Below are 15,655 nucleotides of genomic sequence, written 5' to 3' on the forward strand. Positions count from 1 at the left end.
TGGATAGACAAGTAGACAGATGGGTGGACAGGAAGACGGATGGACAGAGAGACAGACTGACGTACAGACAGATGGGCAGACGGATGGACAGGTAGACAGAGCAACAGACAGATGAATAGAGAGAAAGGGACAGACAGGCAGGCAGATGGATGGACATACCGACAGACGGATGGGTGGACAGACAGGCAGGCAGGCAGATGGGCAGACAAACTGGTGGACAGACAGAGACAGACAGAAGGGCAGTTGGGTGAACAGGCAGACAAATAGACGGGCAGAGAGAGAGAGAGAGACAGACAGGCAGGCAGATGGACAGATCAATGGACAGACAGGCTGACGGATAGGCAGGGAAAGACAGACGGACAGAAAGACAGATGGACAGGCAGACGGACAGACACAAACAGATGGACACAGACAGATAGATGGACGGACAGGCAGAGAGACTGGTGGACAGACACAGAGGGACACAGGCAGAGGGGCGGACGGGCGGGCGGACAGGCTCCGGCAGGGCCGGGTGCGGGCGGGGTGCGGGCGGGCGGGCGTTGGGCGTCCGGGCCGGGCGCGGAAGTGACGCGCGCCTGGGGCCGGGGCGGGCCCGAGCTCGGAGCTCCTCGAGCCGGGGCCTGCGGCTGGGCGGTCGCGGGTGTTTGGGCTCCCGGGCGCGATGAGCTGCAGCCTGGACAAGATCGTGGGCGACGCCAAGACGCTGCTCGAGCGGCTCCGGGAGCACGACGCGGCGGCCGAGTCGCTGGTGGACCAGTCGGCCGCGCTGCACCGCCGGGTGGCGGCCCGCAGGGAGGCGGGCGCCGCGCTGCCCGACCAGGTGGGTCGGGCCGGGGCCCTCTGGCCGTCGTCCGCCAGTCTGTCCGTCTGTCCATCAGTCTGTCCGTCTGTCCATCAGTCTGTTCACCTGTCTGTCCGTCTGTCCATCAGTCTGTTCATCTGTCCGCCTGTCAGTCTGTCCACCTGCTTGTCCGTATGTCCATCAGTCTGTTCATCTGTCTGTCTGTCCATCAGTCTGTCCACCTGTCTGTCCGTATGTCCATCAGTCCGTCTGTCTCTCCGTCCATCAGTCTGTCTCTCTGTCCCTCTGCCTTCTCTCTGTCCACCCGGCCACCTGCCTGTCTCTGTCCCAGCTTTGCCTTCGTTCATCCAGCCCGTGTCTGTCTGTCTGCCCATCAGTCCGTCCATCTGTCCATCAGTCCGTCTGTCTGTCCATCAGTCTTCTGTCCTTCTGTCCCTCTTGTCTCTATCCACCCGGCCACCTGTCTGTCTCTGTCCACCCAGCTTTGCTCTCATGCATCCAGTCCGTGTCTGTCCATCTGTCCGTCCATCAGTCTGTCCACCTGTCTGTCCATCAGTCCATCCATATATCCATCAGTTTCTCTGTCCTTCTGTCTCTCTTGTCTCTGTCCGTCTGTCCGTCCAGCTTTGCTTTCATGCATCCAGCCCATGTCTGTCCAGCCATCAGTCTGTCCGTATGTCCATCAGTCCATCTGTCTCTCTGTCCATCACTTTGTCTGTCCTTCTGTCTTTCTCTGTCCACCCGGCCACCTGCCTGTCTCTGTCCATCTGTTGTCCAGCTTTGCTTTCGTTCATCCAGCCCGTGTCTGTCTCTCTGTCCGTCCATCAGTCTGTCCACTTGTCTGTCCGTATGTCCATCTTGTCACCTGTCTCTGTCCGTCCAGCTTTGCTTTCATGTATCCAGCCCATGTCTGTCTGTCCCTCTGCCTGTCTTGTCTCTGTCCATCCGGCCACCTTGTCTGTTTGTCCGTCCGTCTGCCCACCTTTGCTTTCATTCATCCAACCCATGTCTGTCTATCCGTCTGTCCAGTACCAGGAGGACCCCTCTGAGGCCAAGGACACGTCCAAGTCCAAACCTCACATCCTCCTGGCCCAGGAGAACACCCAGATCCGAGACCTGCAGCAAGAGAACCGAGGTGAGTCCCTTTGGCTGCTGCACTGGCCAGGGAGGGTTTTTTTTTTTTTTTAACCCACCCAGCAACACCGCAGAAAGAAGTTCATGGAGCAAAACTGCCTTGCTGTTTCACCCTCAAAAATACATGTTTTATATATGGTGAGTTACTAATCCTACCCTAATCAGTAATCAATCTTAGGCTAATCAATGCATGTTTTATATATATTGGCCTACCAATCCTACCCCAATCAAACAATTTTTGATTGGGGTAGGATCGGTAACCCAACAATATATAAAAAATATATTATATATGATATATAACTATATATCATATATATAAACATATATATAACTATATATCATATATAATAGGACACTCCCTAGGGTGGAGTACAATTATTGATTCGGGTAGGATCGTAACCCAACAATATATATAAAAATTATATATGGGGCCGGAGAGATAGCATGGAGATAAGGCGTTTGCCTTGCATGCAGAAGGACAGTGGTTCAAATCCCGGCATCCCATATGGTCCCCTGAGCCTGCCAGGATCTATTTCTGAGCACAGAGCCAAGAGTAACCCCTGAGTGCTGCCAGGTGTGACCCAAACAAAACAAAACAAAAAAAATTATATACTATATATAATTACATATTATATATATCTATATTAAGTGACTTTTTATTTGTACATTTCTTTTTATTCTTTTATATCTTTATCTAAACACCTTGATTACAAACCTGATTGTAGTTGGGTTGCAGTCATATATAACACCCCCCTTGACCAGTGCAACCTTCCCACTACCAATGGCCCCCAATCTCTCTTCTATTTAAGACTAGGGCTAGGTTCCAGGTCGAGACGTTGAAGGAGAGGTGTAATCTATCCTGTACAGGCCCAGCGACAATAGTTTGCCATGTTAACTATTTATTTCAAGGTCAACGGATAGGGCATTTCTTAAACAGGCCTTCCTTGATTAGAGTTGATTTAATTCGTGCCTAGCTCAGGGAGGCAGCACCAGGAGGGAGATTTGCATGGCGAGAGTTCATAATGTCCAGGGTTTTCATTTTTGAAGTTAATTAAAGTCAACACTAGAGTTAAGATTAGAAGTTTTATTTTTTAATGCTCTTGTGCCACGTGGAAGTGCGGTAATTTATTCTCAGAGACTGGTTGAGTAATTCATTATTGATTTTGCAAAACAGGACCAGTTACTGGTCTATCAGCTTACAGAGGGTTTTTCCCTTACGATCCCTTTCTAATCAGAGCTCTGCATTTTGAGGTACACATTCAGATTTTATTCTAACAGTACAGATGAGAAATTGGTGAGGGGCGTGGGAGATCATAAGGGGGTTACATGGACCAGATATTGCTTCATCTAACACTTAAACATTCCTAGGTGTGGCTCTAAAGACACCCAACACCCCCAGGTAGCTCTTGTCCACTCGCTCTCACGATTAACCAGTCTCCTCGTTAATATAAAGCCAGTAGGGAGTGGCCCCCTCCTGCACAGACTGGGAAAAACCTCCCATGCCACTCTTGCAGCAAAAAGGCAAATAATAAATAATTTAAATCATTAATGTTAAAAAGTTGTTAAGCTAGTAACTCACAAAATTAAATGTAAACCATGTCTTAAGACCCTCTTTCTTGGGGCCAGAGAAGATAACATGAAGGTGGTGCGTTTGCCTTGCATGCAGAAGGACGGTGGTTTGAATTCCAACATCCAATATGGTCCCCTGAGCCTGCCAGGAGGGATTTCTGAGCATAGAGCCAGGAGTAACCCCTGAGCGCTGCTGGGTGTGACCCAAAACAAAACAAAAACAAATAAACAAACAAACAAAAAGGACCCTCTCTCTTTTTATTTTTTCTCTCCAGTTCTGTTGCTTCTGCCCAGGAAGTTATTTTCCACATAAACCTTTGCTTGAGTTTTGTGAACTTCGACTCTGGTTTACAAGTTTGGGTTCGTAGTATCTTGGGGAAAGCTATAAAATTTCGACAGTCCATGATTGATCTTTACAAGCTTTTTCTCAGCCATTGCTGCCAAATTGTTGCCAAACTGTTTTATGTGTTTACTCTTTTTTTTTTTTTTATAGAGCTCTGGGTTTCCTTAGAGGAACACCAGGATGCTTTGGAACTCATTATGAGCAAGTATCGGAAACAGATGTTACAGTTAATGGTTTCGAAAAAGGCGGTGGATGCTGAACCTGTCCTGAAAGCTCATCAATGTCATTCTGCAGTAAGTGACTTGGGTGCATGAATTCTAAATAACAGAATGTTATTATATTATGTTGAGATTCATTTGATCGTGTGCTTGTTTTTGAAGAAAAGTACGTACATGTTTCCCTTTTGTGGTCACCACATACACTGTTGATTTTGCTGTGACTTTTTTTTTTAAGATACAAACAGAGAAGATAAAGTATTTTATAACTATGGAAGGAAATGAAAATACACAAAAGTTAATTAAAATATATCAAAACAATAGTTTATCTTAAAAAAAAATAAAGCGAAGATTGCTCAGGCCCCTTTGAGTAGAAGTAAAGTTCTTCCCTCCCTCATTAGTAAATAGTTCTGTGTCAGGGACTGGAGAAATAGCACAGTGGTAGGGCCTTTGCCTTGCAGGCAGCCAACCCAGAATTGATGGTGGTTCCATACCTGGCATCCCATATGGTCCACCGAGCCTGCCAAGAGCGATTTCTGAGCACAGAGCCAGGAGTGACTTCTGAGTGCCACCGCTGGTATATGTCCTGAAGATCCAGGAGTAGCACCTGAGCATTTATTTGTGGGTCTGACCAAAAATAAATAAACAAACAAACACTCTGTCAAACAATATCAATTAATGTTGAAGGTTTTTAATAAATGTTTGCTTAGTGATAGTGAAATTCAAGTGCAGCCTTAGATTAAATAAGCTTTTTAACATCATCATATAAATTGTAAAATTGATCTCTAGGGGAAAAATGACATTTTAACCTTTTGAAATATTTTATTATTTTCTTCATAGGAAATTGAAAGTCAGATTGATCGAATCTGTGAAATGGGAGAAGTGATGAGAAAAGCAGTTCAGTTGGACGATGACCAATTTTGCAAGGTCCATGAAAAACTAGTGCAATTAGAGGTAAGACTGGTGCTATTTTAATTTCAGTGTTTTCAGCAAGTTTTCAGAGCCTAAGACAATCTGTCAGCAGTAACCTATCACTAAAGTATATTGATGTTTTTTGTATGCTTGTGAGTTAAAATTTTTTTTAACTTGATTGATTGTTTTTGGGCCACACCCCGGGGTGCTCAGGGGTTGTTTCTGTCTTCGCACTCAGAAATCGTCCCTTGCAGACTGGAGGACCTTATGGGATGCCAGGAATTGTGCCAGGTCCCTTCCTGGTCGGCCGCATGCAAGGCAAATGCCCTACTGCTGTGCTATCTCTCCAGCCCTTCATGATTTAAATGTTAAGGCTTGCTCTTCAAGCCCATGTTTTCCCATCTCACTTACTAGACTCTCTTGTCTTTTTGCTTTTTCTACTCTGGCAAAGCCTGTATTCTCTCTTGACATGCATTTCCTTTTTCTCCCCTCACATCATTCTAAGTAAGTTTTAATAACTATCTAGCTTCATGTACACATAAGAAATGTAAACTCACTCATCAATGGGTTTTAAGAAAAATGAAAGACATTTCTCAACAATTTTCAGAGACAAAAGCGAGGAGGGCTGGACATCACAGCCCACCTCATGAACCTCACTACAAAGAGTGATGAGTTTAGTTAGAGAAATAACCACATTGCGAACTATCCTAACAATGAGAATGTATGAGGGAAATAGAAAGCCTGTCTAGAGTACAGGTAGGGGCGGGGAGGGGAGGAGGGATATTTGGGACATTGGTGATGGGAATGTTGCACTGGTGATGGGGGGGTGTCATCTTATATGACTGAAACCCAACCACAATCATGTTTGTAACCAAGGTGTTTAAATAAAAAAAAAAAAAAGAAAGAAAGAAATGTAAACTCTTCTCCATACCCTTTAAAAGAAAGAAAACAAGCAAGCGATGAAAATGTGCTCATGGGCTGTGTGCTACAGAATTCAGAGGTTCTGCTTATATAGTCCCAAAATCAAAGGCAGAATCTATTTCTTCATCTTTTTCTCCACTAACGCTGACATTCATTGTCTCTTATATAACCCTAGTACCACTTGTTCTATTTCTTCTGAAGAATGAAACAACTCATTCAGGACTTTCATCCAAAATTAAACTAAAGGTCTTGTCAAAACCTTTGATGTTCCCACGATCATTGTCCCATCAGATATGATCACAGCAACTGTTTACTTGACATAGTTCTCTATGGAATAAGTCATAACTCATGACCAGGTAGCCCAGGAACACACTTAAGTGTAATGTCTTAAACTGATTAGGAAATAGCAAGACCTGAATATTAGTCAAAATTTATGAAAGTAAATTCCAAGAGATATAAAAGTTCTTAAAGTTTCAATGAATTATGCCTGAATTTTGTAAAAATTTATAATGCAGTGTTTCTTTGTTCTTCAACAAAATATAATCTTCTCCCCCAAAATGTATTAAAAATCATCACTTTGGGGTCAGAGCAATAATACAGTGGGTGTGGTGTTTTGCACACTGATAACCTGGATTTGTTCTCTGGCATCCCATATGCTCCCCTGTGTAGTGTTAAATAATTAACGATGGTTGCTGGATAGTGAAGAATGGAGGCCTTTATTTTATTCTTAGGCCATAGCCACGTGGTTTCATCCCGGCGGGTCTGGGGTCCAGGAAAGCGACGGGTATTGAACTCACTCACAGGCAGGCTTCAGGAAGCATCAACTTTATTCATGCCCTATCCACCACATGTGTGGCCTATATCATAACCTTTTAAGCATTCAGCCATTCTTAGCGAGCCCTGCATCTTAACTCCTTTCAGCCATCTTCCCTTTGACCTCCATGCTGGCAAAAGACCAAAAAAAAGGGCTAATCCCATCTGGTAAAAGCCTTATCTACCTTTTCCAAGACCCCTCCCAGGAAATGGGCAGGGTCTTGTAGGTAAGGTCAAGTTACCTAGGAAGAATGGGTGGGGGATGAGGCTTCACCCCTGAACCTAGCAGGAGTGATCCCTGATCTCAGAATCAAAAAATAAATCAGAAACGTAGTCATCTTCAAAACCAAAGTTAGTGAATGTTTATACTGGAAACTGTTCTTCAAAAGAACAAGCTCGTTTTATAAAGGTGACTTTCTTATAATACTTTAAGATATAAACACGTTACAGTGAATAGTCTGAATTCTACTTAATACAAGGTACTTTTTTAGGTCCTTTTAGAGTTAAATAATAGAGTATGGGACCGGAGTGGTGGTGCAGCGGAAAGGCATTTGCCTTGAACACAGCTGGCCTAGGACGGACTTCGGTTCAATCCTCTGGCGTCCCAGATGGTCCCCCAAGCCAGGAGCAATTTCTGAGTGCATAGCCAGGAGTAACCCCTGAGCATCACCACAAACAAACAAACAAACAAAATGAGTATACTAATTAAAATAAAGCTTAAAATAGAGGCCAGAATGATATGTGGGGTAGGGTTCCTTGTCTTGCATGTGGCCAACTTGGGTTCAATCCCTGATATCCCATATGACTCCCTGAGCCCCACCAGGATTGATCCGAATGCAGAGTCAGGAATATGTCCTGAGAACCGCTCGCTGGGTATGAGCCAAAAACCAAAATAAGTTCATATATAACAAGATGCTATAATTCTATTATGCTAACAAAAATAGAGATATATTAGATTAAAGGTTAAGGATTGCTGCTTAGCATCTAATATACTAGGGCCAGTAATGCTATGAAAATAGTGTATCAGTACTAGGAGAGAACTAGAGAAAGTGCTTCTTCTTTTTTCTGTTTTCGTTTTGAGCCACACCTGGCAGTTCTCTAGGCCAGCGTTTTTCAACCAGTGTGCCGAGGGATATTGTCTGGTGTGCCGTGGGAAAAATTCCAATTTCATTCGTAACATGTGGCTTCAGCTCACAAATAGACCAATCATTAGATTATTTCATAATAAAGTAATTATACAATACTTTCTTTGTGTTTATTTGATTCCTATTCAAGAGAATTACTTTATATATAGTCAATATAGGCACAGAGTTAATTTTTGGGGTGGGGTTGGGTCACACCCAGCAGTCCGGGATTTGAACCACCGCCCTTCTGCATGGAAGGCAGACGCCTTACCTCCAGGCTATCTCTCTGGCCCCAGTTAATTTTTTTTTTTTTTTGGTTTTTGGTTTTTGGGTCACACCCGGCAGTGCTCAGGGGTTACTCCTGACTGTCTGCTCAGAAATAGCTCCTGGCAGGCACAGGGGACCATATGGGACACCGGGATTCGAACCAACCACCTTTGGTCCTGGATCAGCTGCTTGCAAGGCAAATGCCGCTGTGCTATCTCTCCGGGCCCCAGTTAATATTTTTTAACATTTTCTAATGGTGGTGTGCCTTGTGATATTTTTTTCTTTTTTTATTAAAAAGTGTGCCTTTGCACAAAAAGGTTGAAAACCACTGCTCTAGGCATTCAGGGATCACGGCAGAAGGTATTTGGTGATGCTGTAGACCTGTTACGTCGGTCATAGTCCTTTCACGAGAGGAAAACAGGTAACACGAGTGGCTGAATATGAAATATGAAATAAATGAAACCACACAGAGAATGTGGGGTCAACACGTTTCTGGCAGGAGTGCGACAAGTTTAGTTTTTTTTTTTTTTTTTTTTTTTTTTTTTTTTTTTTTTTTTTTTTTGGTTTTTGGGCCACACCCGGCATTGCTCAGGGGTTACTCCTGGCTGTCTGCTCAGAAATAGCTCCTGGCAGGCACGGGGGACCATATGGGACACCGGGATTCGAACCAACCACCTTTGGTCCTGGATCGGCTGCTTGCAAGGCAAACACCGCTGTGCTATCTCTCCGGGCCCAAGTTTAGTTTTTTGAACAGAGGAATTTATGGGGGTAAAATTAGCCACAGGTGAAGAATAATTGTAATCACAAAGCCTAGTACAACAATAACAATACCTAAGCTATGGGTGTGACTGTAAAAATTCTAAGTTACGGGCCGGGCGGTGGCGCTCGAGGTAAGGTGCCTGCCTTACCTGCGCTAGCCTAGGAGACGGACCGCGGTTCGATCCCCCGGCGTCCCATATGGTCCCCCAAGCCAGGAGCGACTTCTGAGCGCATAGCCAGGAGTAACCCCTGAGCATCACCGGGTGTGGCCCAAAAACCAAAAAAAAAAAAAAAATTCTAAGTTACAAGAAAGAAGGTCACAAATCATGATAACTCCTTGCAAGCTTACTTTAAATGCAAAATCAGGATTAGGAGGAAGTAGGAAATTTCTAGAAACTTGATCTTTCTAGGCTGGACCCTATAGTTATAGATGTTAAGTGAAGGGAGGAACCAAATCCCCAAGAATGAGCTTCCGTATTTCTAAAGGAGGGTCAATAATAGTTAAGATCTGCATTCTGGTTACGTCCTTGATTACAAGAAACTGCAGTTGCAAAGAGAAAAATTGTCTTTGCTTTTAGGGCTGACTATATCCAGAAAAAGGGGTTCTCAAATAAACTTTGGTGCTGGAATTTCTGAGCCAAATTATTTGATAGAGGTTATTATTTTGCCTGATATATACAAAGGAGAGATAGTCAAATACTGGCTGAAAATGTAATGCCAAGCGTCTTTGGAAATTCCTCAACCATCCACGCAGGGGAAAAAGGTGTCCACAGCGGGCCTTTTGAGGAACCCCATGGAGGTTAAATTAGTTCTACCCATCAGGAAAATCTGAGGGTACATCTTGTGGGCTAAGCCCCCCTAAAAGCTTAGGTATGCCCTGGCATGGGGAACCATACAGGACACAGGGGATTGACAAAGCAAACACCTTATTCACTGTGCATCCTCCTCAAAACTTTATTTATTTTTTAAAAATGTTTATTCAAGCACCTTGATTACAAACATGATTGAAGTTGGATTTCAGTCACAAAAGAACACCCCCCTTCACCAGTGCAACATTCCCATCACCAATGTCCCCAATCTCACTCTCCTTCAGAACTTTTTAATGTTTTCTGTGGCAGTGATTTTTTCAGTTGTAGAGTACACACTTTACCTGTGTAAGGTCCAAAGCTGATCTCACTCATACACACACACACACACACACACACACACACACACACACACACACGCGCGTGCACGCGCGCGCACACACACCTTCCTACATACGTTTGAACAACAAAATGTCCCAATACCTAAAATCAACTTCCGAGACTGGAGGGACAGCACAGTGGGCATGGCATTTGCCTTGCATCTGGCCAACCTGGGTTCTATACCAGCCATCCCATACGGCCAAGCACTGCCCAGACCCATATGGTCTAGAGATCACAACACTGCCAGGAGTGATTTCTGAATGGAAAGCCAGAAATAACACCTGAGTACCACCGGGTGTGGCCCCAAAATAACAAACTATAGAAAAATAAAAATAATAAAATAAACTTTTTTTCTGTCTTTTCAGCTGGAAAATAAAGAACTTCGAGAATTAATTTCCATCAGCAGCGAGTCACTTCAGGTCAGGGAGGAAAATTCAATGGACACTGTTTCCCAAGCCATTATATAATTGAACTTCCGAATGATTGCTGGGTTGTCCAACAGGAACCATCAAGGAAAGAAGATATTATCTTTCTATTCAAGTGTATCCCTCAGTGTATTATTGCCTCAGACCTGATTTTCAGGTAACAGATTAGAATTCAATGTCCAATTGGCTTTCCACACAATATTTGGGTGTGTTAATGAAAGTATACTGCATTTCACCATTCCTTTCCCTAAGAGACTCCTTTTGAAAATTTCTGTTTTGTGCCCTTGATTTATATGAACGGTTATCAATTCTTTTTTCATATCTGAAACTTAGCACCTTTTATTTAAAACCAGCAGTTTTGTTTTATTTTGTATTATAAACTGCATTCTAAAACATTCTTAAAAAGAGTTAGGTTTTTGTAGTTTTTTTTTTTTTGTGGGGACTTGGGAGGGGAGTTGGGGGATCTTAGGCCACACTAGAGCTACTTGGGGGGGGGGTGTCTACCTGGTTCTTTGTTCATGGGTTGCTCCTGGAGATGTTGGGGAACCTATGTGGCTCCAGGAACTGAAACAGGATCCACCACTTGCAAGACAAGGAGCTTAACTCCTGTATTCTTCTTCAACTCCAAGGCAGAGAAATAGTACTAGTTTGTAAAATCCATTTGGCAATAGGCTGTTTTTGTTTTTTTTTCCATTTGAGAAATTAATATGATTCTGTAGAACAAGACCAGCAGTTTTCCTGGTTGATAATGCCATCCATCTTCCATGAAATGTTAAGTCTCTCTGGTGCTAAAATTTACACTTTATGGCCTGGTGTCTTGACTCAGATCTTTTCTAAGAAGCAGCATACTTGAAAACAACTTAACTGCTTCCTTTCTGTCTGCCTTCTTTCTTTTTTTTCTTTCCTTTATTTTTCCGGGGGTGGTGGGGGGCACACCCAGTGATGCTCAGGGCTTACTCCTTGGTGGTGCTTGGGGGGGACCATATGGGGGCAGGGGGTCGAACCCAAGTTGGCACATGCCAGATCACAGTGCTATTGCTAACCACTGTACTATTTTTTTTTCTATTTTTTTGTTTTTTTGTTTTTTTTGGTTTTTGGGTCACACCCAGCAGCACTCGGGTTACTCCTGACTTTATGCTCAGAAATCGCCCCTGGCAGGCACAGGGGACCATATGGGATGCCGGGATTCAAATCACTGTCCTTCTGCATGAAAGGCAAATGCCTTACCTCCATACTATCTCTCCGGCCCCTAACCACTGTACTATTACTCTGGCCCCCTAAGTGCTTTTCTACCGATAACACAGTCATCATGTTGTTCAGAATGCTGAGAAACTTGTTTGTGGGAACATATATATATGCTCTTCATTTAGATGCTAAAAGCTTTTTTTTATGCTATTGTATGTAAGTGTTCTTCAGTTCTGTCCTTCTAGGAACTCTTCAACTTGAATAGTTTTCCATCTTGAAAACTATGTAATAAGTATATTCATTTATGCCATATTTCTTAGATACTACATTCTACTGTTTATATAAAGGTTCTCTTTCATAGTTAAGAATCATTACCGTAGCGGCTTCCCTTTCATTACAAGTTCTTGTAATGGCCTTTTCTTTCCCACAAGTAAACCAAGTTTTCATGGCTAAGGAGGATCTTTACTTTCATCGTGCTGAGTACCATACAGACAATAAAGGAATGTTGAGATTCAAGTTTCTTTTCTTTATTTTTTTGGTTTTTGGGACACACCTGGCAGTGCTCAGGGGTTACTCCTGGCTCTATGCTCAGAAGTCGCTTCTGGCAGGCTCCGGGGACCATATGGGATGCCAAGATCAAACCATTAACTAACAATGTACTACATAGGATGGGGCTGGAGAGATAGCACAGTGGTAGGGTGTTTGTCTTGCATGTGGCCAACCCAGGGCAGACCAGGTTTGATTCCCAGTATCCCATATGGTCCCCTGAGCCTTCGAGGAGCGATTCCTGAGCACAGAGCCAGGAGTAACCCCTTAGTGATGGCCAAAAATAAAAAAAGCGAAAACAAAACAATGTACTACATAGGATAGTTTCAGCATTAAGAAATGTTGACGGGGGCCCGGAGAGATAGCACAGCGGCGTTTGCCTTGCAAACGGCCGATCCAGGACCAAAGGTGGTTGGTTCGAATCCCGGTGTCCCATATGGTCCCTCGTGCCTGCCAGGAGCTATTTCTGAGCAGACAGCCAGGAGTAACCCCTGAGCACCACCAGTGTGGCCCAAAAAACAAACAAACAAAAAAAGAAATGTTGACAGGGGCCAGAGAGATAGCACAGCAATAAGGCGTTTGTCTTAGACACAGAAGGATAGTGGTTCGAATCCCGGCATCCCATATGGTCCCCCGAACGTGCCAGGAGCAACTTCTGAGTGTTGAGCCAGGAGGAACCCGTGAGCGCTGCTGGGTGTGACCCAAAAACCAAAACCAAAACAAAAAAAAAATTGTCAGTGCTTTATGAAACACAAAATTTTTTTCACTTCTCTAAAGAATTAACTTTCTGAGGCCAACAAGATAATATAGAGGGGTAACGCACTTGCCTTGCACACAGCTGATCTGGGTTCTCAATCCTTGACATTCTATGTGGTTTCTTGAGCACCACTAGGAGTCCTCAGCAGCACCAGGTATGGCGCCCAAACTCAAACAAAACAAATAAAATCTACCTTTGCTTATTTTTATTCTTTATATTTTCTTTTTCTTTTTCTTTTTTTTTTTTGTTTTTTTGGGCCACACTCAGTGACGCTGAAGGGTTACTCCTGGCTATACGCTCAGAAGTCACTCCTGGCTTGGGCTTGGGGGACCATATGGGATGCTGGGGGATAGAATCGTGGTCCATCCTCAGTCAACCAAGTGCAAGGCAAATGTCCTACCACTGCACCACTGCTCCGGCCCCATCGGGGTTTACTCTTGGTTCTGCACTCAGAAATTACTTTTGGCAGACTCGGGGAGCCATATGGGATACTAAGGGTCGAGCTGGGGTGGGCCCAGTGCTAGGAAAATGCCCTATCCACTGTACTTTTGCTCTGCCCCACCTTATCTGCTGATCTGTTCAGGGGTCACTTCTAGTTGCTAAGTGGTCTAACAAAAGACGACAGAATATTAAAGAAGCAACTAACAGACTAACAGTGCCTGACATGAGTACTACATTTAAGAGTTTGGATTCTTTTTTGTTTTGTTTTCTTTTAGTTTTTTGGGCCATACCCAGCAGCGCTCAAGGGTTACTCCTGGCTCTGCTCAGAAATCACTCCTGGCAGGTATGAGGTGGGGTGCCAGGATTCGAACCACCGTCCATCCTGGATTGGTTGCATGCAAGGCAAACACACTACTACTGTGCTATCTCTTTGGCCTCAAGAGTTTGGATTCTGCTGGAAACCTGAAAACTCGGGGCCTCACAAATGCAAGGGAAGATCTTCACCACTAAGCTGCATTCCTGAATCAATTTTGTTTTGTTTTATGTGTGTGCTTGAAGGCAGGGAACACCTGGTAGTGCTCAGAAATTACTCCTGGCTCTGTGCCCAAGAATCACTTCTTTTAGCCAAAGAAATGTTGCAGGAGAGAGAGATCTTGCCTTGCTCACAAGTAGTTTAACCCCCAGTATTCCTTAATGTTCCCCCAAGTCCACCAGAAGTAATTCCAGAGTTCAGAGATAGGAGTGACTCCTGAACACTGCGAGATGGGACCCCAAAACTAAAAGAATATTCTGTGGGGTTTGGAAAAGTGTGAGTGGTATCAGGGATTAAGCCAGGTTGAGAGGCCAGAGAGAAGATAGCACAGTGGTAGGGCATTCGCCTTGCATGCTATGCTGCTGATCCAGGAGGGAGTTGGTTCAATTCCTGGCATCTCATATGGTCCCCCATATGAGATGCCCCCTGACAGGGGCGATTTCTGAGTGCAGAGCCAGGAGTGACCCCTGAACACCACTGGGTGTGGCCCTAAAACCAATCAATCAATCAATCAATAAAGTTGAAAAAAAAAGCCAGGGTGAGCTGCATTCCAGGTAAACACCTTAACCTTTGTACTGTCTCTCCAACCCATTGAATAACTTTTTCATGAATTTTTGAAAGAGTATTGATACTGATGTTGAGTGCCAATGTGGAAATCAGACGATGCCTCTTCTTGGTACTTTCCAAATTTAGCTAAAGTAGAGACAGATTCTGAAGAGTTTCAATTAATTACAACTCCTTCAACATCTTTTCTGTTGTTTTCTTTTGGTTTGGGGGCTACACTCAGTGATATTCAGGACTTGCTCCTAGCTTTGTGCTCAGGGACCACTCCTGGTGGTGCGCGGGAGACCATTATGTGGTGTCGAGAACTGAAGAAGCAGCTTGTGGAAGGCAAGATGTTACTCTCCCCCTGACTTTCTGCCTATCTCAACTGGAGAGGGAGACCCTCCCATAGCAGGGTGGGGTCTTTGGTTGCTAATTTAAGGGTTTGTCTGGGAGTAGGGGGAGACAGAGGTTCATGGAGATGACAGAAGGAGCAGGAAGAAGACAGCAGCAGAGGAGGAGAGAGACCAGAGACAGCATGGATGCAGAGGCTGTTTAGCTTAGAAGCCACACATGGTGGTTAGAGCCTTATAATAAAACTTCATGTCTCCTCACTTCTACTGACTGGCTGTGGGTCATTTCCTCGCCATTATCCTGATATCCTCAGACCGGCTTGCCTAAAGGGGCATCAGGTGCCAGGCCGACTCCATGCACCACCAAACATTCTATAATTAATATTTAATACAGCAGCGAGAATCTTTTTTTGGGGGGTTTGGGCCACACCTGGTGATGCTCAGGTTACTCCTGGCTATTTGCTCAGAAATCGCCCCTGGCTTGGGGGACCATATGGGAGCTGGGGGATAGAACTGCAGACTGGCCTAGGTCAGCTATACTATCTCTCCAGGCCCAAATACACTTACTTTCTTTTTTTTTCTTTCTTTCTTTTTTTTTGGGGGGGAGGTTTTTGGGCCTCACCCGGCAGTGCTCAGGGGTCACTCCTGGCTGTCTGCTCAGAAATAGCTCCTGGCAGGCACGGGGGACCATATGGGACACCGGGATTCAAACCAACCACCTTTGGTCCTGGATCTGCTGCTTGCAAGGCAAACGCCGCTGTGCTATCTCTCCGGGCCCCCAAATACACTTTCCATCTGTAAAGAAAACATTGTTGGCTGAGGTCACA

General features: G+C 44.4%; 1 protein-coding gene and 1 pseudogene across 1 annotated transcript; one reads left to right on the plus strand and one right to left on the minus strand.

Moving 5' to 3' along the window:
- Positions 1 to 661: 661 nt before the first annotated feature.
- Positions 662 to 10,878, plus strand: SIKE1 (suppressor of IKBKE 1). The gene is made up of 5 exons (XM_049765814.1): positions 662 to 820; positions 1,832 to 1,937; positions 3,999 to 4,141; positions 4,904 to 5,017; positions 10,412 to 10,878. The coding sequence occupies exons 1-5, from the start codon at positions 662 to 664 to the stop codon at positions 10,511 to 10,513; spliced, it is 624 nt and encodes a 207-aa protein (XP_049621771.1). The 3' UTR covers positions 10,514 to 10,878.
- Positions 5,947 to 6,239, minus strand: LOC125997550 (U6 snRNA-associated Sm-like protein LSm8; annotated as a pseudogene).
- Positions 10,879 to 15,655: the final 4,777 nt, after the last annotated feature.

The sequence above is a fragment of the Suncus etruscus genome, chromosome 19 (assembly GCF_024139225.1).
Source record: "Suncus etruscus isolate mSunEtr1 chromosome 19, mSunEtr1.pri.cur, whole genome shotgun sequence".
In the NCBI taxonomy this organism is placed as follows: Eukaryota; Metazoa; Chordata; class Mammalia; order Eulipotyphla; family Soricidae; genus Suncus; species Suncus etruscus.